The 25,832-nt window shown below is 41.0% G+C and overlaps 2 protein-coding genes across 9 annotated transcripts in view; one reads left to right on the forward strand and one right to left on the reverse strand.

Annotated features, from left to right (window-relative positions):
• Positions 1 to 25,832, reverse strand: part of LOC132956355 (sex comb on midleg-like protein 2) — a 486,888-nt gene that overhangs the window by 450,182 nt on the left and 10,874 nt on the right. For 5 of the 8 annotated variants that reach the window (XR_009666014.1, XR_009666015.1, XR_009666017.1 and 2 more), the window contains exons 8-15: positions 25,361 to 25,626; positions 25,174 to 25,267; positions 24,192 to 24,395; positions 23,931 to 24,092; positions 23,337 to 23,465; positions 22,850 to 23,071; positions 22,608 to 22,768; positions 19,894 to 21,109 (exon numbers count right to left, since the gene is read on the reverse strand). Coding sequence is in view for 3 of the 8 variants with exons in the window: in XM_061029758.1 (XP_060885741.1) it covers positions 20,984 to 21,109; positions 22,608 to 22,768; positions 22,850 to 23,071; positions 23,337 to 23,465; positions 23,931 to 24,092; positions 24,192 to 24,395; positions 25,174 to 25,267; positions 25,361 to 25,626 (1,364 nt within the window). In the remaining 5 variants the exon portion in view is untranslated. Of the gene's footprint in view, positions 1 to 18,278; positions 21,110 to 22,607; positions 22,769 to 22,849; positions 23,072 to 23,336; positions 23,466 to 23,930; positions 24,093 to 24,191; positions 24,396 to 25,173; positions 25,268 to 25,360; positions 25,627 to 25,832 lie in introns of those variants that run through there. The other 3 variants (XM_061029758.1, XM_061029774.1, XM_061029794.1) reach the window with 2 other exon arrangements.
• zmp:0000001174 (retinoic acid-induced protein 2) lies at positions 4,835 to 16,632 on the forward strand. Its single transcript, XM_061029666.1, has 2 exons — positions 4,835 to 4,976; positions 12,323 to 16,632. Exon 2 carries the CDS (start codon positions 12,391 to 12,393, stop codon positions 13,984 to 13,986), a length of 1,596 nt encoding a protein of 531 aa, XP_060885649.1. The 5' UTR covers positions 4,835 to 4,976; positions 12,323 to 12,390; the 3' UTR covers positions 13,987 to 16,632.

Below are 25,832 nucleotides of genomic sequence, written 5' to 3' on the forward strand. Positions count from 1 at the left end.
CACCCATCAAAGGGCACCCTGACCATGAACTCTGACCCCAGATCACACTGCTGAGAGGACGGTCTGACATGAGAAGGTCGGTGGAGCAGAAATCTAGTGTTTTTGTTCTCATGAGAAGTTTGTGTGTAAGGTCTGAAACACCTTCTCCATACAAGAGAGTACTATATTTATACCCAAGGGGAATTAGAAAGCTGAGGCAGCTTTGATAAAACACAATTTCAAATGGATATCACACAAAAATAACCGTATATACTGTATGTAAATATAACACATATATATTTAAGTACTGTGGCTGTTATACAAAAAGGCAGAGGTGTTTGTGCAGAAATGAATCGGTCCTGTTCAGTGTGTGCAGGTTTGGCATGTGATGTGTGGACGAGTTGTAAGAAAAGCCTCTTGTATCTTTCTTTTGAGCAGCAGGTGTAATGCTCCCGACCTTTGTCTCTTGTCATTTTATGCTGATTCTTTCGTCTTCTAACCGGCTAAAAACTAATTTATACTCCGTGAATGTGACCAGATGAGAAGCTTTTAGGGAGAAGTGATATTTATGACTCACATGTTCTACCTCAACATTATGAATGGTGATTATCTCTTTAATTCTCAATTCACATGCATTTTCATTATTACATTTTTTAACTCACATGGATTTTTGTTGCTTAGTTTTTCAATTTAAATACATTTTAATTACTTAAAGGAAGAATGTGCTACATTTATATCTGTAAATGTCTCTCTTGACTGTCTACGATGATTGAGAAGCGTGAGCTGTACTGTTGTCAGCGTCGTGTTTACATCATGTTTACATGGACGGGACATGCGTATAAAGTTATTTTAGTCAAGGACTAGAGAAAATAAGTTTTACATACTCACTGCTTATTTAAACATCACGTAAGTGTCTTTAGATCACGGTCATTCCTTGTCAATGTATGTGCAATATGAAGCTACAAGCTAACCAAAGTGTGCTAACATTAGCCTAACATTAACACAACAATGCAGGTGATTGCAGCTCGAGTCGGGGACAATTTTGTCCGCCACTTGCGCTTAATGGTGCTTAATTATGGTGTGTTCCAGTTTATAATTACTTTGTGTGAATGTGAGTGGAGAGGTGTGTCGCTGGAGGAGAGCGGAGGCTTCAGTGTAGCGCAGGTGCAGCCAAACAGCAGTTTGTTTGTTTTGGTTTCATGCTGGAGCTCAAGGGCGACATCTACTGGATCAAAAAGTTGCATAATCTTCCTTTAAAGAGGACATATTATCCCCCTTCTCCTTCTTTTCAAATAGTCCCCCTGTGGTCTAAATGAAACATCTGTGCTGTGCTTTGGTCAAAATATAACATGAATCAAGCACCAGAGGAGGTTTGTGACCCTGTATAAACCAGCTCTCTCAGAACGCTCCGTTTTGGTGTGTGTGTCTCTTTAAATGCAATGAGACCCCCCCGAGTTTCCCCGGTAGACATCACTCCTCTGTAGTGAGAATAAAAATGGCGGACCTGCTCAAAAGTTTTGTTCTAGGCTGGGGGTGGAGTCTATGGGTGGAGATACCAGGGGAGGGGAGGGGATGAGGTTTCCCAAATATATGTTCAAAAACACTGTAAAAGTCGATTTTTCATAATATGGCCCCTTTAATGTTTCATTTCACATGCATTTTTATTTTCAATATTTTCATTTTATTTTTATTCACATACTTTTCATTACTGTTTGTTGTAAATAAATCTCCATTTCTTCTTTTACTGTAATTTCTTCAGTGTGAAAAATACAAATGCTGTATACCTTTATATATTATTGTTGAACTTTTAGTGATAAGTGGAGAGGGGCTGCTGGGGTTTAAGGAAAGTTTACATGCCCTTATAAAAGTTTTGCACACGAAAACAACAAACATATTGTTAAAAAAACAATGTGACAATGTGTGTAATGACCTCGGATGGAGAGTAAAAATGGGAAAGTCTGCTTGACATAGACAGTATAACCACAGATAATTGTCCCAAGCTTTGACGTTTGCAGATAACAGAGACATCTTTCTGTTGGTGTTTGTCTTCAGGGTTTGTGCCATTATTTAACCTCCAGATCTAAACTCAGTGCAGTCAATGATGTTCAGGCCTTTAAAGCACATATCAGCCCATCATGACTTTGATCATTGTGTGATTCTTATAAAGAAAGGTTAATGAGAGGCCTTCAACAGAAGGACACACAGTTTCTCATTCATGCTCAATCCCTGCAGATTTTAACAGACTGTGAAAAAATTACAAGACTCGTGCAAAGAAGAGGCCACATTTCCCAGCTTGAATATTAACAGTCTATTTTTCAGTCTGACTCACTCACTCACTTATTTATCAGATTGATTAGATTGATAAATCCCCTGGATAAAGGCCTGCACACATTTTCTGCTCAAGTTGAAACATGTTTAACTCACAATATGAGACATGTACTGCATCTGGAGCTACTTAGTGATAACTGATTGATCTTGTTCTAAATAGTGATTTATTTTCTCAGCCAACACAGTCAGTCATTCCTCATCAAAACCAGAAGCATAACGCTTAAAATCTTTTATATGAGCTCAGATTATTTCGTCCAAGATCAGCATCAAAATGTAATTTATTCTTCAACCAATCGGATTTATTTAATGAAAAATGGTGTAGTTTAAATGTCAGATGAAACAAAGTTATGACAGAACAAAGAAATTGATGAAAACAATCATGAAAAAAAGTGTTTAATAGATTTTATGACATTTTTTTTTTTTTACCCCTTTTCCACCTTTTCAAACAGTCCCCTGTGGTCTAAATGAAACATCTGTGCCTTGGTCAAAATATAACATGAATCAAGCACCAGAGGAGGTTTGTGACCCTGTATAAACCAGCTCTCTCAGAACGCTCCGTTTTGGTGTGTGTGCGTCAAAACAAACAAGTTACTCAAAACGGTGCCTCCTTACTGTGGCTTTCCCAGTAGACCCTGCTTCCTTTTTACAATCAAATGTATAACTCATCAAGAGTTAACGCTGTAAAAAAGTTTAAAAAAGGCTGTTTCTGCAGCTGCAGTTCATCACATTTTCTTACATCATGCTCTTGTCTTCTTCTGTAGCTCATAAAGAAGCATCAGTATTAGTTTCAGTCTGAAACTCCTCACAGAAGCTTTAACAAACTAAACTAAAACTTCCTTAATTCAAATGCATGTTGCAAATGACTCTTGTTTTTTATACTCCCTATACAGTCATATTTGTGGTTTTGAAGGCAGTGACAATGCATACATAGTGTGGTTAAGCTATGACGATACGTGTGAGGATAGAGGATACAAAAAAACGTTGATAACTCCCATGTGATTAAATAAAAAAGGAGATACACTCCTTCTTCCGCTCATTTTAATACTATCCCAAACACAAAGAGCAATCAAAGGATCTTCAGATGACTCATTTTCATTTAAGTCAATAAAATAATTGTGTGCACGTTTGCAGAACAAATAAAGAGACTTGCAGGTAACATTAGAGATCGTTAAGCATCTGTATTTGTCTTTTTCAATGACTAGAGACACATTTATCCAACATGAGGAACATAATGAGCAACTGAAAGGTCAACACGAGACACCTCTATGATATATCTATCCAGATTAAAGGTGGAAAAACTCTTATATTCATTGATCTATATTTGGTGACTAAGTATTGATTGTGGTATTCTAGTCAGAGGTGAATTTGCATGCGTGAGTAATGCTGACTGCAGACAGGGTTGGGGGAGGAACACTGAAGAGGGAACCACACCAAAGACACCACCAGGCCACCAGGGGATATTGTGAGGCTCATTATAGAGCATTGAACACCCTCCCTGCGGAACAATGAGAGGCCCCGGGGCCCCGAGGCAGAGCCCCAGGCTGCCTGGGACTGATATGAAGACCCAAGGGATCCTGCTCAGCCGGGCCTGTCACGACCAGACTTCCATTCGCAGCTGCCAAACTCCATTTTCCTCAGCCTTCGTCATCAGCCTCTCACCAGGATAACATCATCTTCATGTTTGAAATGAAAATATAAAGTATTCTAAAGGCTTCTCAACACACACAGGTTTCATATCATTTTATTATATATTTTTGGATAATCTACTTTTCAAGAGCTGTGTCCCTTCTGTGGATTAATAACACCTTGTTTATTTTCAGCACATAATTGTAGGTTTTTGGAGATTGGTCATATGGTTAGATTTACAAAGGATTTTTGATCTTGTTCATGTTCATCTGAGGTTATGGTTCTATTCACATCTTTTTCTTTTCAAAACATCTGTTTGTTTAGTCTTCACGTGACAAAAGACTTCATTTCAGGTCAGGTTTTTGGGGAGATAAGGATGTCCTAAAATACAATTCTCCATTTAAACCCAAATTAATAATTTATGAATAATGAATGTATAATGGGAAACTGTGTATGCATTGTGGGTTTTATTCTAAGCATGTGACAAACTAACCGTCTGTGTTTAAATTTACTCAAATATCAGAGATAATGACCAAACTCACAGATATATTTTAAGTAGGCTATAAAATGTTTTTGAGCTCTTGTTATGTTGTTTTTAACGAATAAACATTAGGAATAGGAAGTCCCGACCTCTTTGGGGGTACTCACAACGTAAATCACTAATAACTAAATTGATTAAATGTAGTGATTACTATTTTTATTCTTTTCCAAACTCATGTTTTTTGGTACATTTCCTGGAGAGCTACTATAATTTATTTGATGAATTCTTTAACACATTTAAAACACATTGTTGTTGTAAATATTATGAATATATTTATTTATCTGTAATGTGTCGTCCCGGTGCGGAGGGGAGGAGGGGGAGGGAGGACCCGCTGACGGAGCTGCGTGCGCAGCTTCAGTCTGGAGTGTCTCCGACGGACCGCAATGAGGAGATAAATAGAAGCTTTATCTATTTATTATAAAGTATTAACGGGTCTCATTCATTGCTACCTGGGAGGAGCAGCTGGTGGGTTGAGTCGTTTATACGCTCGTCTGCTTTAAAGGTGAGTAAATGTTCGTGTTTGAGGCTAAACTGGAATTTAAAGGGGGAATTAGATTAAAGGGAAGGAGATGGAAGAGGGTGAACCAAGGCTTTTTCTAATGTGTACGTCGCTTACACGTCCAAAATTATGTATTTTTTTATTATATTAACATCTAGATTAACACAGAATTGCTTAATAAGTGGCATGATATTGATTTTTAACGTTTGAAAACCATTTTTTTCTGATTTCTGAGCCGATTTGCGCAGCTAGCTTCTGTCGCGTACTGTTTTTTTTTTTTTATATATATGAACGTCAGATAAACAGGAAGTGTATAAATAATAAGGACGAGGACCTCCTGTCTGTGTCTTATATTAGCTGTCTTTATGTCAGCCCTCCATGTTATACCCATAGGATATACCGTGTGGAGTGTGGAGACGTGTGCGCAGCCTCCATGTCGGCTTGTCGAGGGACCAGACACACATAAGGGACCAGACCAGTCTAAGAGGACTGTACCGCTGTGTGTGTGGGGGGGAATAAAAATGTCCTCACTGCTCAAGAAACGAGGAATTTAACCCTCACATGAACCCAGCAGGGTCACACAGGGCTTGTGCATTTGCTATTGGTGGCCTTTCACATGTTGCAATGACAGAACAAAACAAAAATAACATATTCAGCCTTAGCCACTTTATAAACATGCACATATTTAATGTTGACCTAGAACATCATTTAGTTCAAACTAATTTATTGAGCCCGACCAAAAAAGGATTTTTAAAAGTGTTTCAGTACAGACTTAATTCAGGAAAAATATGTTGACAGATACTTCTACATAAGACATTACTACTACTTTAATCACCAAAATCAACATGTTCTTTAATATACATTATTTATCAGTAAATATTGTAAAAAGCATATGTCATAACTATTAGGCCAGTCTGTGTGTGCGTGTGTGTGTGTGTGTGTGTGTGTGTGTGTGTGTGTGTGTGTGTGTCTCTGTGTGTGTGTGTGTGTGTGTGTGTGTGTGTGTGTGTGTGTGTGTGTGTGTCTGTGTGTGTCTGTGTGTGTGTGTGTGTGTGTGTGTGTGTGTGTCTGTGTGTGTGTGTGTGTCTGTGTGTGTCTGTGTGTGTGTGTGTGTGTGTGTGTGTGTCTGTGTGTGTGTCTGTGTGTGTGTGTGTGTGTGTGTGTGTGTGTCTGTGTGTGTGTGTGTGTGTGTGTGTGTGTGTGTGTGTGTGTGTGTCTGTCTGTGTGTGTGTGTGTGTGTGTGTGTGTGTGTGTGTGTGTGTGTGTGTCTGTGTGTGTGTGTGTGTGTGTGTGTGTGTCTGTGTGTGTGTCTGTGTGTGTGTGTGTCTGTGTGTGTGTGTGTGTGTGTGTGTGTGTGTGTGTGTGTGTGTGTGTGTGTCTGTGTGTCTGTGTGTCTGTGTGTCTGTGTGTGTGTGTGTGTGTGTGTGTGTGTGTGTGTGTTGTGCAGTTCAAAGTTACATTAACAGTTACATTTCATGATACATTGAGTTTACCAACACCACCTCTGTCCTGTTTATCAACATTGAGTCCTCATTCAACACCAAAATAACCTTTTTATTACCAGATGTATACTTCCAAGTCCAACCCTGAAGGGATATAGGGTTGTGGTATTATTTTGGATAACACTTTGTAAACATTACAAATATCGGCTACACCTACTGTAGCACCTTTAAACTTAAACCTTTCACAGGTAAAAATAGTTTAGTTTTGGGTCATTATTTCCAATATGCAGTCATTTTGCGAGCTTTGGTTTGAATGATCTCTCAGTTATTGCAAACGCTGTTGTTTTTTGTTATCATTATTTGATAGGGTTAACTCATATCTTCCTTGCTATACTCTAAAATAGTTGCCAGTAGCAACATCCACACCTTTTATTTGAGATGATCAAATTAAAGATTTGGTCACTGGTTATTTACAGTTAAATTGAGGTATCAGATGAAGTCCTGAATAAAACAATTAATTGTTCCAGGCCCCCCTCCATACATTTATATTCAGTGTGTCTCGTCCACCCACCTCTATGCTCGTAATACTTGACCCGATCGTTCAGAGATTCCTGAGGAAACAAGATAAAACTGTGACGTTTTGTTACACGTAATGACGATTAAAACTGTGTGAATTAGACTCCTGTTCAATTATTCATCCCACTTGACTACTGTTGTGGGATTTAGGGGATTCTCAGAATAAAGAGATGCACTGATGGTTTAAAGACGTGAAGTTAATGACGAGTCTCCGTGTGTCTCACTAATGAGATGTAATTGGCTATTGAAGCGGAGGGGAGCGGAGGGGGAGTGTAGGGACGATGACCTTTAAATCATCAGCCATGATGATCCATCCATCCTCTGCTGCTTTGTTCCCCCCTGCTCTGGACTCTAAATCAAACCCGTAAGCAGGAACTATCACAGGAGCAGAGAGGGAGAGTCCTTCTTGTAATGCTTTTTGGACCGCGGTGCAGTTTAATGCAATTGAAATGAAGGCGTTGTTGTTTTCAGCCTGTTATTGACTTTGTACGCCGTGCATTCCACCAATGAGGCGTGTGTGGGGGGGGGGGAATGTGGAAATCATTACAGTAACGGGGACAGGGGAGGGATTTCATTTGGCTCTCTGTTTGGTCTCTTCTTGCCTATTTACACAATTAGCTGTTACTGGTTGGTGAGCACAAACCTCTTGCAGATGACGGCATCACGTATGTTACTCACTGGTCTTATCAGGAAGAAAAAAAACACACATTCATTCATTTAATGGCAAGATTGCACTTTGGTTTGTGCTGCATGTTTCTCTCATTAGCTCATACTAAAAGACAACTGCATTACACTGGTTCTGTTTGAAACAATCTGCACTACTGACTGCATCATTGTATGGAGAATGTAACTCTGTTAAGATTCTGTATTTTGGAAGATTATGGTGTTTAACTAGAAGTGATTTATGATAATAAGGTTTTGTGTTATTTTCAGTCCCTCAATTCTTCTCCTCTTCCTGCATCACTCTCTATCCCATATTTTCAAAGCCCAACACAGTCTCAGCAGATGTCAGGTTCTGCTCGAGGTTTCTGTCTCTTAAAGGACGTTTTTCCTTGCCACTGTAACTTTGCTGCATGTAGCTTAGTGCTGAGCTCATGGTGAGTTAATGTCGGGTCATAGTAGACAATATAACCAGAGAGTAAGGTCTTACATGCTCTTTTGTAAAGTGTCTGGAGATAACATTTATTATGAATTGTCACATAAACTAAGCTAACAGTGTTGGAGGCAGCTCAGTTTGCAGCCCTTCCTGACAGCTTGTCCACAGATTGAAAAAATTCATTGATTTTTAGCATGAAACTGGTTTATTTGTTCTTTCATAACCATATTTAATTATCTTTGCATAAAAAAATGAATCAAGGCTTAAAAGTGTGATGATATCTTTAAAAAAGTTATCTTTAAACAGGCAGCATAGTGTCAATATTGCTCAATGTAAAAAAAATAAAATGATCATATTTTCTGCCATACGGAGCTGAGCTAAACACATCTGGCATGAATGTGAGAGTTTATTGACTCTTGTGTGACATCTCACTGTGACCTTCTCTCTCTGTGATAACACAAAGACAAAGCAGAGTCACACACTCAGATAATGGGAGAGAGAGAAAAAACAGGGATGGACACACTCTCTGTGTACTTTGGCTCCCTCCACACTCTGCTGGTTAAACGTCCTTCTGCAGGGTTTGACACAGTGCTCACATGATTCATGTGATGAGGAGCAGTGAGCTGTGAAGCAGGTTCGTGTTTTTCTGGAGGACACCATGTCACTGCTGGTGATTACTGCTGAACATAAAGTCACCTGATCTGAAGAATCTCAGACTCTAAACCACACTATTTGCATTTCTTCTCATGGAGCTAGAAGGTTGTTTTAGTCAGACCGCTAGATTATGAGGGTCAATTAAATTGAGTGTGACCATCTGATGAAACCATTAGAGACATTCAGGTAGTCTTGACCAAGAAAGACTTCATTCATATCGGTCAGTGAGGCTTTATCATGCCATGAACCTCATGACCGGGTTATCAAGCAGGAAATGGCTTGCCTCAGACTTCCTGGAATTTAAGTGAAACTGTAACATCAAATGGTTGAAAAATAGAGGACTTGCTAATTTCCTATTTAGGCTAAACTTAGATCCACATTTCCACATTTTGTTTTTTTGGAGAAAGAGGAATAAAAGAAAAGCGATGTGCTGAGGCTTTGAAGAAAAACAGCTGTTGCATGTATGCAGAGTATTTGTGTCTTACTCAGATTTATGCCCAGGACTTTGCTTGGATTCTTATGTCAACACTTTGACTTTTTTGTCCTGCCTGCAATTCAGCCTGCAGGATGAATCTCCTCTGTAAAAAAAAAGCAGCATGTTTAATCTTTTATTTATAGTTTATTTAATAGGGGACGTACAGTGTTCATAGACAAACAGAAAACAGCTATGGGATACAATTATCACAGAGTTTACAGACTGATCCACTGCATTTGTGCATGCTAGTAGCTACATTTGAAATGGACAAACGACTGTTTTTATCACATTAATACTTCTAAAAATCTTTGTTTTGTCACTTTTTTTGTACAAATCGAGGCTGTATGGACTACATGCTAAAGTATAATAAAACCTTTGGCTATCAAAGTGTTCTTGTCTTGTCCTGCTCTACAGACTCTGTATTCATATGCAGATTTCCAATTATAGAGATTATGGCATTCTTAAAAGCAATCATGCGCTGCTGCCCCATCAGTCACAAAGAAGTGCATGTAGCCACTGTGACTTCTCCCTTTGGTTTGTTAACACCCTTTTATTTTTAAAACCAGAAGGGACTGGAATGTGTGCCATGGTGGATACACACTAATTTCCCAAATTGGAAAGCGGCCACTGTTTTTACGGTCATTTTAGAGGAGTGCCACTTCACTACAAGAAAGCACCACTATTCTGAAAATTATTTTTTTAATTTTGAGTTTAAAAACATAAAAAACAGTCTACAGAAATGTGTAAACATGTCTCTAATACATTTTTAACTGTATATACTGGATATACTTTTTTTTTTGCAGACCAGATTTATTTTTTTTATTTTTGACATCATGTGTGAGGCAGAGCGAGGGGGATTTTACTCCAAAATACACATCATTCTGTATTGAAGAGAACTAGTGATTGAAACCATGAATACATTTGCAAAATGTCTATGCAGATCAAGTGAGAAGTTGTTGGGGTTTTTTTTCATCTGGTTTTGAATAACATCTAATTTCAACCAATTGGCAACCTCATTTTTTTAACAATTAAGCCAATGCGAAAGTGCAAAACCCTGCAGTTCCTTGAGTGTCCACTTGAGGCTGGCTCCAAGAACACTGGAAGTCACATACACACAACAGCCAAAAAAACGTTTTACAGCAAATGTCATAAATAAACATGTTTACAGACTGGTACAAAACACAAATTAGGTCTGAGTAGTTATTGTCATCACTGGCACACACTTCATGGGGGGTGATTTTTATTTAAACTGCTCCGTTTTGATTTTGAAAATGATACGCGTTATTCATAGATAGGCGTGTAGCTGACATGATTGACAGGTGGGCTCGATGTAATGGTTCGCCAAGAGGCTTAAAACCCGCCTCAGCTTCAGCTCTAAGCCTGTCGTTAGGTTAACTAAAAGTTAGCCCCCTGCCGTAAAAGATGGCTGACTTCACTCAGGCTTTGTCCATTAATATTTACAGTCTATGATTTCATCCAGTGGAGTCGCCCCCTGCTGGTCTTTAGAAAAGGTGCATGTTTGAGGCATTCATCCTTTTGAAATTAGGCTAATTCAACATCAGATATACAGTCTATGATTGGGAAAACACATGTGCCTCAAGCTAAAAATGCAATATCTAATATTTGGTTCTTACAAGTAAGTAGTTGTTTTTTTTATTCCCAAGGTGATCACATGAGGTTCCCAGACCTTTCCTCGTGTGTGAAACACCGACACTGTTATCGGCTGACTGTCTGGCCTTAAAATCCTCCATGTAATCCATCAGAGCTGCATTACAATGTGTCATCTATGCTACAGAACAATATAAAGGCAGCCCGGGGGCAACACAGCGGTCCTCCTCGCTGCACACTGAGGCAACCGGACACCACATGAAGGCAATTCGAGGGAAAGACGTGTCACGCTTGTTGCAAGAAAATTAGAACTGCATGTGTGCATTCAAATTTTTAAAGCGTGGAAGTTCAACCTAAGTTAGTTGTGCGTTCAGGTTGTTCTAAGGTTTCCCCCCTTCCAAGACCAGAACGCATTATCCCTGCTGCTCCCATCAGCATGAATAATTGACCGTGCTGACATTGGACGCATTGTGACTCTGGGCACCCACGGGTGTTTTATCACTACAGATGGATGAGGGTTGACAGCCAGAGCAGGCAGGACATGTGTTGAGTGGAGGTGTCATGTAGTGAGGATGAAACGCAGCACACTGTAGGCTTATGAAAACAACATAACCACCTGTGTGATAGAGGGATCCTAAATGAAGAATAAACCGGCCAATTTATTCTAGTGTGATAAGGTTATTTTGACGCTCTGGGGGTCGTTGATTTAGCAAATGAAACGCCTCCGTCCCCTTTGGCTTCATGTGGCGTATTACCTCAGGCTTAACCTCTTCAACCTGGAGAGACCTCAACCCAGACAGACGAGTGGAGGAGGGGAAGAACTGAGAGATATGCAAACCCTTTAAAACAAAAGCAGCATAATGAAGTGAGGAATGTTTCACACCTCCACAAGAGCAGATGATTGCTATTTGTTTTCTTTTTTGTCAAAGATGATTTAAAGATATTCATGATTACATACTGCATGCACATCATCAGTATGTTACAATAAAGGCTGTAATATTGAATACTTGCATCGACCCCGAGTGAACTTTTCTGACATGTTAATAGGCTGAGTTATGATTAAATTGTATAACCTATAATGAAAATATGATCCTTTTTTAATTGAAAAGATGTCTGAAAAATAGGACATTAGATTTGGAAAGACAGACAACAAGACTTTCTTGTATGCTCCACAGTAACATGGTTACTATAATGAACTGTAAAATCCACTCCTCTAAGTTTAATGTGACAAAATTCAGATCACGAGGTCAGAGCTGCATGGGGGAAACAAAAAAAAGAGTCTGACGTCTTGTTCAGTCTGCATGTTGGGCATGCTTAACTTTTCCCCTGAAGATAAAAGTGCACGTTCATTCAGTTAGACTCAACACATAACACAGAGGTACCACAGTGAATGTGTCCTTCATGTAACAAAAGAATCCAAAGACTTCTAAACACTGTATCGTCTTGTATCAAATATTTGAAGCTTCTTTATCATTTAACTTGATCTTTTCTGTTTCAGGGCTCCTGGAAGAATAATGGATGAGGACTGTCTCTAACACTTGGACATTTGGATCTTCGGACTGAACTATGGAGGGTGGTGATGAGTGTGTTAATGTGAAACAGTCTCAGACTGATGCATGCAGCGCTGAGGTTGCAGGAGGAGGCGGAGGAGAGATGCTAAGTAAAGCTGAAGATGCTGCTGATTCCTGTGTCAGCGCTAAAGAAGGACTCTCCAACCTGGTGGATCCTCCCGCTCCGTCAGTGGTGAGTCCCTCTGCTGAAGCGCCAGGAGGCGTAGCGCTTAAAGTCGCCACAACTGTGCTGCACCCGGTGTGTCTGGGAGAGACCCCGCTGATGCTGCCCATCCACCTGCAGATGGCCGGAGCTGCCGGGCCTCAGCTCGGCCAAATGGGGGCGTCGCCATACCTGATCACGAGCCAAAGCCCGGTCTCTCTTCCTATGGTGTTGGATCAGCAGGTCCTCCAGCACATGAGTCCGTCGGTGATCCCTCAGACTGCTAACTGCCCTCAGCTGCAGAACAATGTCCTGTGTCAGAACCCTTTGGCGTTTGGTTTACCTCCAGCTGTGGATCAGAAAGCAGCAGCACAAACGCAGGAGGCTAACCTGCTCTCACTCCTGCAGAATCCAGCGTTTGCAGCCATCTTGCAGGATCTTTTCTCCTCTCAGGCGGGCGCTTCATCCACCTGTCAGTCCCCAGGCTCTCCATTTTTCCCTCTTCCTCCCCTCACACCCCCCTACTCCTCTCCTCTGGCCCCGTTAGTCCCTCCAGCCACCCTTCTAGTTCCCTATCCTGTCATCATCCCTCTGCCAGTGCCTCTGCCAGTCCCTCTACCTATCCCCATTCCAGTCCCTCAGACTGAGGACTCAAAGGGGAACATGCCAAAACCAGTTTGCACTGTGAGTAAAAGCACTCAGACGTCTCCTAAAGATACTACCTCTCCTGCGTTGTCCTCGAGCAGATTCATGCCATCATTCCAGCTGCAAAATGTGTCCCTGTCCTCGCTTCCTGTCGATGAAGGGCAGGCTCTGGACCTCTCCGTCCGGACATGTCCTGTTGAACTAAAACAGGAATCTCCCAGTCCGCAGCAGGACAGCGTACTGGATTTGTCAGTGCCTGGTGTGAGGAAGAAGTATGACAAAGAGGTAGCTTTCCATTCCAGTCAGGATACAAGAGGTACCTCATTGTCTTTGGGCGTTCAATGCACTCAGAGTTTAGATTCCAAACTTCTGGGCAGTTTGGCTTCACTGCAGTTCAGCCGGCAGCATAAATGGGTAGTCGACAGCGGTCCAGGTGGGTCGGGTACTCAGGAGGCGTCTATAAGCGGAGCAGGAAACCTGGAGATACTCAGCACCTCGCAGACAGCCAAAGTCATCGTCTCAGTGAAGGACGCCATCCCTGCGATCCTCTGCGGGAAGATAAAAGGCCTCTCAGGGGTCTCCACTAAGAACTTCTCAATCAAACGGGACGGCAGCCAGGGGCCGTCTCTGCAGCAGCTCTACGCCCTGCCGTCTGCATCTCAAGCTGAGCAGCACGACCCCAACAACCCGCTTAAGAAGGTCCCAAAGAGCAGGGCCATCAAGCTGAAGAAGGTCAGCTCACAGGAGATCCACTTCCTCCCGGTGAAGAAGCAGAGACTCGCAGCGCTGCTCCCCAGGAAGTGAAAGTGCCCGGCGGTGGGGGGATTAATTGTTGGAGCGCTCTCTGGTATCCCGTCCAGAGCGTGTAACATAAAACACATGTGGAGACGGTCTGTAATCAAAGTCATACACATACATGTCCCGTCAAAAGCTCAGAGTCTGGCTCCAAATGTTACAGAAAATGAGCTCATGAATGTCTGACAGTGTCACACAGTTTTTTTGTTATTCTGTGATGCACTACTCCAAAGTGTTGCATTAAACCTGAAATGTTTCTGTCGATGGCAGCTTAATGGCCTCTCCATGAATCACGGAACATTTCTTGACTGCAAAATCACAGAAAAGACACATGGGTTCAATTTCTCCATATCTGGAGTCAAGGTTTTTTTTTTCCACAAGAAATTTGTCTTGAAGTGCACTGAGGACCTTAAAGAAACGTTGTCAGAGTTTCAAACTGTTCACATCAGAGCAGTTTGTGCTGGCAGGACGTGACACAGACTCTTAAAAACATGTCCCATGGTTGGAAATTCCCAAAGTCATCACTGGCTCAGTGGAGCGTTTCATTCTCATGTGATTGGTTGGGTTTAAGCATGACAGACTAATAATGATTTGGCAGAGCGAGAGCCACAATTTCATTAAAGTAAATGTTGGAAACAGCCGTAAGTCACGAAAAAATACTTTCTTATGAAGTATAACAGCAGCAGAAAAAAGGGATGTCTTTTTTTGTCTTCACATTTCATACAACTTCTATGAGCCTTTGTTAATATAAGGGAAAAGAGCTTTTTAAATGGTGGAAATAGCCTATTGAATCCAAAATTAAACAGCAAGTGAGACACAGCTGCACCCCCCCCCCCCTAATGTTTGCATTAAACATTACCTTTGGTATTTTTAAACAGGGTCCTATTCGTACATAATTTGGGAATATATCTCTAAAAGTTACAACAACTTTTATATGGCTTCAGTAGATTGTTTAGGCTGCAACGTTTTCTGGGGGAAATTTGCCAGATCTATATACAGTATGTTTGCTAAAAGGACTCGTTTTAGCCAGGGTCACACTTAGATTATTATTCTAAGTGTCTGACAAAATTACAGAAACTATCCCTACAAAGTTAGTTTTAAAAAAATAAAGAATTAGATGCTTTTTAGGAAACCACCAACAGCGGATACCATACCCTCAAAGCCACCAGACTCCATGAGCAAAAATGTAATTTTACCTTTCAGAACACAGGAGTTGCTGGTCTACTGCTGCTCTGATTAGTTAGAATTTGTGTTATTATGCATCACACTAATATCTCGCCATAGCCTGTCAAATGAACCCCAAATTAAGTCAGGAGCGGACAAACAACTCCTATGCACAAGGTAAAATTGCTGTTTTTTTCAATGGAGTCTGGCAGTGTTTTTGAAAATGTTATGAAGGCTGTTTCTGGTTAAAATAAAAGGATTTGTCCCTGATCTGTCGCTGTAGGGATCAGTTCTGTAATGTTGCCTGACGCTAACATTTACAACGTGAGTCGATCACTGGCAACAAGAAGCTCTTTAATTGGGCGCATTTTTCTTTTGGGATTGAGTTGCAGCAGCAACAGTCTTTATTCCAAGTTGTTCTTTTGCATTTTGGCATTCACATTCAGAGTATGTCTAAAACATAGGGCCTAGTTTTAAAAATACTAGACTTACTCCAAACTGACAAATGAATTGAATCCAAGAGGAAGTTTTATATGGTGCTATTATTGTTGCAAAAACTATTTACAAATCAACAAATACTTCAAACAGATCTGCAAATATCTGCAAGACCTACATTTGTCGATGTATTTACACATTTGCAAATGGTTTTCAACGATAATAGCTCCATACTTTAAATATTTATTTACCTGTCGAGTCAACCGAACATGTGAAGAGAAGATAAAGATGGAGAGAAAAGATCGAAGAAGTAATGTCTGTATCCTGGCTTCAGTCAGGGAGAAGATTGTTGGTGTGTTTGTGAAGTGAATCTGTATTGATGAGTCTCCACATTCTGTTTCTGTCTGCGTAAACCTTTAGTTCAAAGTGGTTTCATGTCACTTTTATGGTTTTGTTGATCATGGCGGAGATGTTTCTGTCCCATGATTAGATCAGAGTTGTGAATGTGAGAGTATTGGTGTTGTGTGTCCATTTATTTATCCTGTTGAGTGCACTTTGCCATAGTTTAGTTTGAAGCGTTACAGGGTGTTGCTACATTTTTTGCTCAAACTGTTTCCCCCACTGATTGTGAATGGAGCATTTATTAAAATCTGTGAATTAAAGAGCTACAAACATCTGGATGCAAACTGTTGGAGAGATGAAAGAAGGGATGGAGAACCCTACACAATCCTTCATGTATACTGATGAACTTTAACTCATGTCTGCAGAATCAACAGCGAGCGCTTGGCTTTAGCAGCTCGAACACTTTGCCTGTACATGATTTCACACTAATTTATTCTTTGTGAAACTTTTATTTATACAATCTGTAAATATCCCGGATGATCGTCAGTTGTTACTGTCTTTCTCCTTTTGAACTGTCGGACTCCTGAAGCACTTTTTATGCTTCCAAAAACATTTCTTTTTAGTGAAGAAACACCAGTGCTGGCAGTTTGATGTGTGTTTACTGTACAGTATGTGTTTTTTATATGGAAGGGAACTAAAAACTAAAAGTCTGAATTTGTGTCTCTGTCTCTTCTTTAACATCCACTTTGGAAATGTTTGCATGTTTACATTATTACAGAGGTGTTTAAACATCAATAGACATAAGTGTTCATCAGCTAGGTGGGTTGTTTTTTTCTCATCTGATTTAACCATCATTCCTATCAGATACACAAAAATCACAATTCCTGAACTAAATGCCAGGCTGTTCAGTAAGCTGGTTCAGGTGTGTAGGCCAACGCAGGTGTGGCGGCTAAAGCGTCCGGATGCCATGTGTGAGTATTTTTAGCGCCGGCATGCACTGAATGAACTGTGAGAGATGTAATCTTGTGACATCATCATTGTCTCTGTTACACCTGGCTGCACAGCCTTAAGTACAGGTGTCAACAAACCCAGGACTCACTGAGATCCGATCCGTCAGATTAGACAGATGATTAAAAGAGGAGACAAGTGTACGGATGAGTCTGTCAACCAAGCTGTCCCTTACTCCATAAACAGTGTGGGTTATCCGTTTGTTTATAGACAGCCCACTATAATCATAAACTTCATGTCTCTGCATGCTGGTGGCAGATGTGACCCCCCCCCCCCCCCCCCCCCCCCCCCACGAGCTGTTCAGAGTTTATAATTAAGCAGCACAGTGAGGATGTTTTATTGCTTGGGACTGTTTGTTAATCATGCAGAACTTTTTTATCTAATGTTGATATTAACAGAGAATCCAGTCTGCAGAGAGGTTCATTAACATCACTAATAAACAACAGAAGTGCAGATGAACATCAGGCTTCATGATCAACATTTCCCTGCATCAGTTTATCAAATACTTTTTAAAGTCTCCTTAAGGTGAATGACACTCCTTGTTGATTTGCATAAACATCCAATCACATTTTGAGATGTATGACCTATATAAATGTAGAAAATGTTAAACAGTGTAAAGTGTGCAGGGTGTCACACATTCCAGTCTGCACATTGCACTTTGACACCCTGCACACTTTACACACTGACATTTTACTCTTTACATTTTCTACATTTTGTATATTTACTTTTTAAAATCTTATCTTATATTTCTACATTTACTACTGTATATATGTTTACTAGTATTTTTCTTTTAGCATTTATTGCATGGCTGCACATCTGTTTGAGCATGTGACAAAAAAATCTTGATCCTGAATGACCTGGCCAGGTGTAAACAGATGTGTACAGATTTGCATATGTGATCGCATCAGTCATGACACATCAATAAGACCAGCTCTGAACAGCCTCATAAAGTCCAGTGACTCTTCTGACATGGGTTTTTTTTTGGTAATGAAATTCCAAGTAGGTTTGATGAACACAGAGGAAACAAAGCATTTACTATGGAGTATTGTGCAGGACAGGAACTCTTTTCTGATTTTCATGACATCATCCTCATGACATGAGAAGAGAGCAGTTGAGGATGCAGGTAGTTAAAAGTCCTCACTTTAACACGTCAATTTAATCTGCTGTGAATGAACACCTGCATCGTCTGTCATGTTTTAGTAAGAGTCTTCCATTGTATGTTAGGATCTCTGTCCTCATCCCACTTTATAATTAATCCTACAGAACATCAATTCTAAAACTAAATCCTGCTCCTTGCTGCAGAGACATCCAAAGTCTGGAGTTTAAATGAAATCAGTAACAACACATGAACATCCTTTTTTTTTGGTAGGTTTATAAAAACAAGAAAAGGAGATACACAACATCATAAACACATACTGTTTATCTGATGTGACGTAATGGACAGGTGACGCTTTGCAACACATATTTTTCAAGTACTTAAAGAAGATGCAAGAAGAAGGAGAGAGGGAAATCAACAGCACTTGGATCCTGTGTTGAGTATCATATGGCACAGAGTCTTTTAAAAATCGATGAAGGGAATAAGAAGAAAAGTTCTGTCGAGTACATTATAAACAGTCTGCTACAAAAGCTTGTACTAACAAAGACCACGTAAACCTGAGAGATGTCGTAGGTAGAGCAAGGCAGAGTCTATTACTGGGAGTATTGAACTAAAAAGCGCTGCTGTGTTGAAGTATTAAAAAGCAGAATGAAATCCCGTGTGTGAAATATTCACCACGTTCCCGTCCACCATTATCTTCACATTTCTAGCTTAATGTATATGATTTCCTTAAAATATTAAAGTTTCTACAAAATGTACATTCTGTCGCTGATATTCATGGTTAAACCCATAAAACTGTACAAATCTGTTTTCATTGCTAACAGTGATCTGAACGGTCAGAAGAGACAACACTGAGGTGGTCGCAGACAGGCGGGCGGGAGGGAGGGAGGGCGGGCAGATTGATGAGTCTGTGTCCACAAAGCCTTTTATTCAGCCAACGAGGGTCTTTTTTTACCAAATGTTGTCAAAGAGGAGAAAGCATGTTTGGGTGAATGCAGCCCCCAGGAGGACAAGCACATTACCCACTGTCTTTGAGTTATTCCCCTTTTTTTGTGCGTGGTTTTCTAACACTAAAAATCTCTTAACTTTCAGAAAAGTATCGTCCATGTATCTGTTCTTAGACAGACTGACAACAGGTTACTGGAATAACCAAGAAAATGGATTTGAAGATTGTTCTGACAGTGTCTACCAGTGAGTTAAGAATTGTCTGATATGCATGCAGACTCCTGCAAACCTTCTAACATGCATCAATTAGCAACATTTTGTACTAGACCAAAACGTTGCCAATAAATGTATTTTTGCAGGTTGGACAGTATGCAGGAGTTTGCTTTGAACTTTTGATCAACACATTTTACTGTTAAGATCATTCTGAAAAAAACATCATAAATAGAGAACGGAAGGAGCAGTGTGTGGAGCAGATCATCTGAAGACGACTTTGAAGGCTTTATATGCGATTTTTTGATCCAGCAGATGTCGCCCTTGAGCACCAGCATGAAACCAAAACAACTTGCGGTGCATTGTTGTGTTAGCATGCTAATGCTAGCGATCTTTATTAAGCTCGTATCTTCACACTGCATGTAAATTTACCTGAAATGAGCGTGATCTAGAAACACAGTTAAGCAGTGAGTACAGTATGTTATTCTTCTTTTCTCTAGTCCCTCAATTAAACAACTTTTATACGTGAGGGGAGGAGTCAGCCGGCCGTCCTGGCGATGTAAACAAACTGAAGATAGGACTCTGAAAACTCTGAAAACATCACAGACAGTGGGACTCGGGTGTTACACCCATTGTAGACAGTCATGACTCACAGAGTTATTTTCAGAGGATATATTTGATTTATATTATATTTAAGTGTGAAAAATCACAAAGACTTTAAATAACTTTTGGATGAGGTGATAATATTACTTCATATTTGTCCTCATCAGATCATTTAATGCCTCTCTTACTTGATCTACAACTGAGGGACTCTTTCCCTCATCTTTAAATAAAACAATCAAGGGGCAGCATCCTCCAGTTCATGCTCATGGGGAAAAACAACCTCAAACAAATACACAATACAACACATTAGCTGCATAATGATTATACGCAAACCCTCCATGATAGATAACCAAATGTTGTTGTCTTAGAAACAAAACCCTACTGCATGTGCCTTTGTTTTCTCTCAATGCAGAAGCTCTTCATCCCGGCGCCATGCCAGAAAAGAACTTTGTGGACACAGGCTCGGCCATGATTAGAATTAATACAGGAAAACTAAACATAGAAAGCCCTTAGAAATGTTTGTTTGCACGTACTTAACGATCTGTTGAAATGGATGAGGGTGTTACTTGTGAGTGTGATGACTCCACTAAGACACAATGATAATACATGTTGCCACACAGCAGAGAATGATGCAGGACACTCGTGGAAAATGAGAGCTTCAGTTAAAAAACGTTAAGGATTCTGACAATATTCAAGCCAATGAAAACATCTGTCGGACCTCCAGGCGTACGTGAAGAGTGAAAAACAACTAAACAGAGAGCATCCAGATTCTCTTGGGGAAGAACATCTGCCGGATTTGTCTTTTTTTTTTGTTTCAGTATACCAACTCTTCCTTAATAAGTGGAAATTGGACAATAATAAAAACATTATATAAGAAGAAACATTCTCCATCTTTGGGGGATCCAAAACCAGGATCAAAAGATTTCATCTCCGTAAAAAAAAAGTGTGTCCACGTGTGCTATGCAATGTAAACACTGCAGGGATTCTTTCCTTTGGGATTTCAGAGAGTTTTTTCGTTCACTGATGAGGGGATGAGGTAATGTGTCAGCACTGCACGGCACACTTTCTCCGCTCTGGAAGTCAGGAGGAAGTTGTAACATCAGTCAGAGTAACATGTGGCCCCCTGCGGCCCCCATGAGTCCGGCTCTGTCGGGGTTTTATTGCTCATGGGTCTGACAGGGACGGGAACACACGGGCCTGCTCTCACAGTTTTCCCTGTTTCAGTCGATCTATGTGATGGCAGAGCTTCAGTGCAGGCCCCAGCTTCAGCCCCATGTACTTCATGATCATGTCGCTCCGCAGCAGCATCAGAGCTTTCCCATCAATCTCCTGCAGGGGACAAGACACATTATAGATCAGGGGTATTCAAGTCAAATTCAACAGAGTCCAATTCAAGAAAATGTCTGGAACATCATAACGTCATAACTTGTGATGAGTCAGTGTCATACGTTCTGAAGGAGCTGAGTAGTCGTAGAAATACCTTCCCCAAATTTTCCCATTTCTGACACTTTTCTCTCTGTCGACTCCTCCCTGTGTTTTCTGTATTCTCACACTCACTGTGTTCACTCTCAATGCCTGGTCTGAGTAAAAGATCTGATTGGCTGATTAGCGTCAAGTGTGACGTTTTCCTTTACAAATGCTTTGGTCTGTGACCTTTCCTGGCTGCTGAAATCGCTAAGGCAAGAAAAGCTGCACCATTTTAAATAAACAACCATAAAAGCATCAAAGGCTACACTTGAAAATGGAAGCACTCATCAACATTAGCCCGGGTCTGGACAGGATGGCACCTGGGTCTGGATAAACACTTACCTTTTAGCCGACCGAGAAGAGCAGCATTTAAAAAGAGTAAAAATACTCATGCTACTGTTCTATGTAAGAGATTTCATGATTTGAATTCAGAGTGTTGTGACTGCAGCTTGACTGTCTGGGATTATTTAGGAACATATACTAAACGTGCTTTTTCCTGAGTTGCTAACTACAGTCAGCTGCATCTCTGCAAAATTTCTCTAAAGCTGTGTCATAGCAGAGTAAAGCAGAAGCAGAGGGAAAAAATGACAAGCTGTCACAATGTAAGTCTCCAAACTAATAAAAAACAAAAACTAACAGATGAAGTGGAGAGTGGTGGTGGGAAAAAAGGTCTGCCAGAAGTACGGCTAGTCTGATCCTCTCTAATCACCAGAAGACTAACAGTGAAGTCAGTTAAAAAAATGTGTGTACCAGCTGATGATGAAATAAAATCCTGGTCTGCTGCAGTCCACTTTGAGTAACTCTTTGATCTACAGGGCTGTCAGCAGGCAGGCAGGAGAGGCTCTCTAACGTGCTGGTATTTTGAAATTTGTACAAATGATGTGAATAAAAACAGAACAAGCGATGTTTACTTCTTTTTTTTTGGACTTGAAACGTGAGATTGGCACATCACAGATGATGAGGAAACGCATGTAAACAGTGTTCAATGGAAGTTTAGGTGTGTGTGTGTGTGTCTGTGAGGCCAAACAAAAAAATTGCTGTATCTTCTGCAGCTGCTCGTCCCGCTCTCTGCTTTAGATTTTTAGGATGTTGTATTTATTTAAGTCATCCTTAAATATGGCATCACCCACTTTAAAGCAAATACTTTCAAATATATTGCATTTAAATTAAACTGAGCTCACACTCTGAATGTTCTGCCCATTAGTTGAAAGACTACAGTGTTAAAAGCTGCAGCTTTGACATCATTAGAGGACGGTTAGTATTCGTTCTGCTATGTTCAGCCATGTGGGACACAATGGGTCTGGGGCTGTTAGCAGTGAAAAAACAGTTGTCAATACACATGTAGTCAAAATGAACTCACATGTTTTCTGAATAGTTCAGCGTGTGGAGCTAACGCTGTGGGGTCAGCGTCCCTCACAAACTGCATCACCTCCTCGATGGACCAGGACGACGGGTTCTTACTGGGCAGCTGCAGACTCTCCCGCTCAGACCCCAGAGCTTCAGGACCGGTGGTGGAGCTGGCTGCTGACGGAGAAAAATCACACATTAAACATGTGACGCAGAGCATTTATAAACATCTATTTACACAGACTGCTACTGCACCTTCCACTCGTCTGAGGGGCGGCGTGGAGCTGAGCTCTCCAGGGTTGGAGGAGAGGCGGCGCATGGTCGTGGCGTTGCCGGCGTGGTAGAGGCTGCTGGTCTGGGAGTGGTACTCTGAGGAGCTGCGTGCTGTTTGTGGTCGGGGGGTCATGGAGTTGGAGGCCGAGTCCATGTAGCGCTGCTCCTTTATGTGACCGTTCTCTTCATGAGGCAAAGTCTCTGCTGGAGAGAGAAAAACAAAACGCACATCCAAATGTTGTTCTTTAAAACCTTCTATTGAACATCAGGGCTTCAGAAAACCTCAAAAAAATAAATTTTAAAACTTTGTATGTAACATAGTAATCACATTGAAATAAAGGCAAATTTGATGTAGAAATGAGTCTTCTAGAATCAATTAGCACAGAAAGCACAAAGTAGTACAAAATAATTGTGTTTGAGTACAAGGAGTATTAAAATATGAAAACATCATCAGAGTTTTGAGCTGTACCTTCTGAAGGATGAGCTTCGGTACGTAAATGTTTGGGGGACAGAGGAGCTGCATACGAAGGAGAGATTCCAGAGAGACTCCGTTTACTTCCTCGAGCAAGAGATGGGGCGTCCATCACCTCTTCTTTCACTGAAACACACAAACAAGAAACAAGTCCAGGAGTACTGTATGTGCACACACACTGTAGAGGGTAGAGCCTGACCAATTCATCGGCAAGCCAATAATGTCGGCCGATTTTTATTAGAGTATCAAGTGACTGTCAGTATAAGAATCATCACCGTCCAGAGTGTCAAGAGGTGAAGCGCACACATGCACAGATAGTTTCCACTAGAGTACGTTATACTGTCAATCTTTAAATAGTAAACTGTAAATAGATATAAATGTATCTATATCTATCTATCTCTAAAGATCGAACACAGATTCAAAGAATGATATTGATGGATTTATCTATATCGGATATTTTCTCTTCGTACCTTAGGTTTAATATTTCTTCACCACCAAGGAGTTCAGTAAGGGAAACCTTTTTTAATCTCTTTATAAAATGTCACTTTATATCACTTCATTTAAGGGGGGATAAATATTTGCAGACTCTACCTGACTTGGTCCTGTCGTACGCTGTGTAGTGGCTGAACGGCTGACTGCTGAACAGGTTGTCACACTGCAGATGACGACACATCGTCTCCAAGAACCGCAGCACAAAGGAAGCACTGGAGGCTGCTGGGAGTTTGACCATGCAGACTCCACCATCTGTTCTCACTGAGGATAAAAGTCAACATGTTTTAGTTGCCGTTCTTTGAACTACTTAGCAACAGTTTCTGATGTAGCATGTGTGAACACTGATTTGTGCGACTGTACCTCTAACGACCTCTCCTCCTCCTGAGTGCGTCTGCAGAGCGCTGAGCAGGACTTTAGGCTGGTACGCACAGTCTATACAGGACTGGACCACCTTCTGGAGCACGGCGTTCACTGGACCCGGGCCAAAGTGGTCAGGCAGGCGCTGCATCTGCTTCCTGTCCAGGTGGGAACCGCAGTTTCCGTGCTTGTTCACATACACACACACTGGAACAACACAGACACACAAGAAACACAGTGGAACATGAGAGCATCTAATGACAGCTTTGTGTTATCAAAAACATTCAAGAGACGAAAACTGGGGAATACTGGTCTTAGTGACTGAAACGTAAAACACGTTTTGGAGTTACTGTGGTAAACCTCAATCAGCATCTTTTTCACCAGCTGTAATCTTTGATGCAAATATGTCCGATCAAAGTAGCACCACTTAAGGTCTTGTTTAGATGACTTATTTCAAGTCTAATTACATAAAAGTACATTTTTTTGATCAAAAGTAAATGCTTCTCTTCAATCAGAAACATCTGTAACATTACTCTCTCTGCAAAGTGACTTTCACTGTTGGCCACTGCTCCACTGGGTTTGTTTTTTGTTTTATTTTGCATTACACAAATGTTGTGTTGGATCCAAACTAAGAATTGCAAACACCAAAGGCTCAGAACACAAACAAACTAGAAGGCAGCTGTAGGCCAGTAACTTGTCTGTTCTGCAAAGTTAACATACTTTTTTTGTTAAAGGTTGGTGGCTTTGAATAAAGCGATGTTATGACTGTTTCTGATTGTAAAAAATGTAATCTTACTGAATCTTTATATTTACAAACCCTTAGAATTAAAAGCATGCACTTTAGGGATGACATTGCAGTCTGTTGTAGCTTCAAGCAATTATTATACAGATTTGTATCTTTATGTCAAAACCACAAAATGTGAAAAATCTGGCCCTTGTTTGAAAATACAGGAATTGCCTTTAAAGTACAGGAAGCAATCCTCACCTGTTGAAACCACAGAGTTGTGGCTGGGGGAGCTTTCTTGTGGGACCTGGATGCTGGGCAGCTGTGCTGGGCTCTGGAGGATCTTGGGCTTTCTCTGAAAAACACACGATATTTGCAGGTAAGACATAAAAAAAAAGGGTCTTCATCTGATGTTGTACAGTGTACTAGCTTGGGGGTTTTTGCTCACCTTGCTTCCAGGTTTGGGGCCCCTCTTCTTGTGGGGTCGGGGGACCAGCTGCGTGTTCTCAGGTACAGTCCCGTTATGGGCGGCGGCGGCCTCGGCCACAGCTTTGAGCAGAGCGATGGTCTCGCTCTTTGGTCGACGGCCTCTCACCCCCTTCCTGACAGGCAGAGGGGGCAGCGGGTTGGGGAGTCTGTAGGGGGACTGCATGGCCCGCCTGTTGGGCTTGGAGGGGGACGCCGGGAGGATCTGAAGGCTCTTTGGCAGCGTAACTGTATAAACAGCAGAAACCAGAGTGGATATTAAAAACTGAGCTACCACACAGAAAACCCTTAAAAAAAACTCATCCAAGAAGCTACTTCATTCTACTGCAGCTGTAAACGGCTCATAGAGACGCAATATGAGCAGACACATACAGCAGAATAGAGATGTCACAATCATGATTTTCAGACTTACATATGACACAAGTTCAAATATT

Source organism: Labrus mixtus, chromosome 3 (genome assembly GCF_963584025.1).
Source record: "Labrus mixtus chromosome 3, fLabMix1.1, whole genome shotgun sequence".
Taxonomy (NCBI): Eukaryota; Metazoa; Chordata; class Actinopteri; order Labriformes; family Labridae; genus Labrus; species Labrus mixtus.

What these genes read in the sequence shown, in the direction of transcription:
- zmp:0000001174 (XM_061029666.1), top strand. Translation starts at nt 12,391, where the DNA reads ATGGAGGGTGGTGATGAGTGTGTTAATGTGAAACAGTCTCAGACTGAT.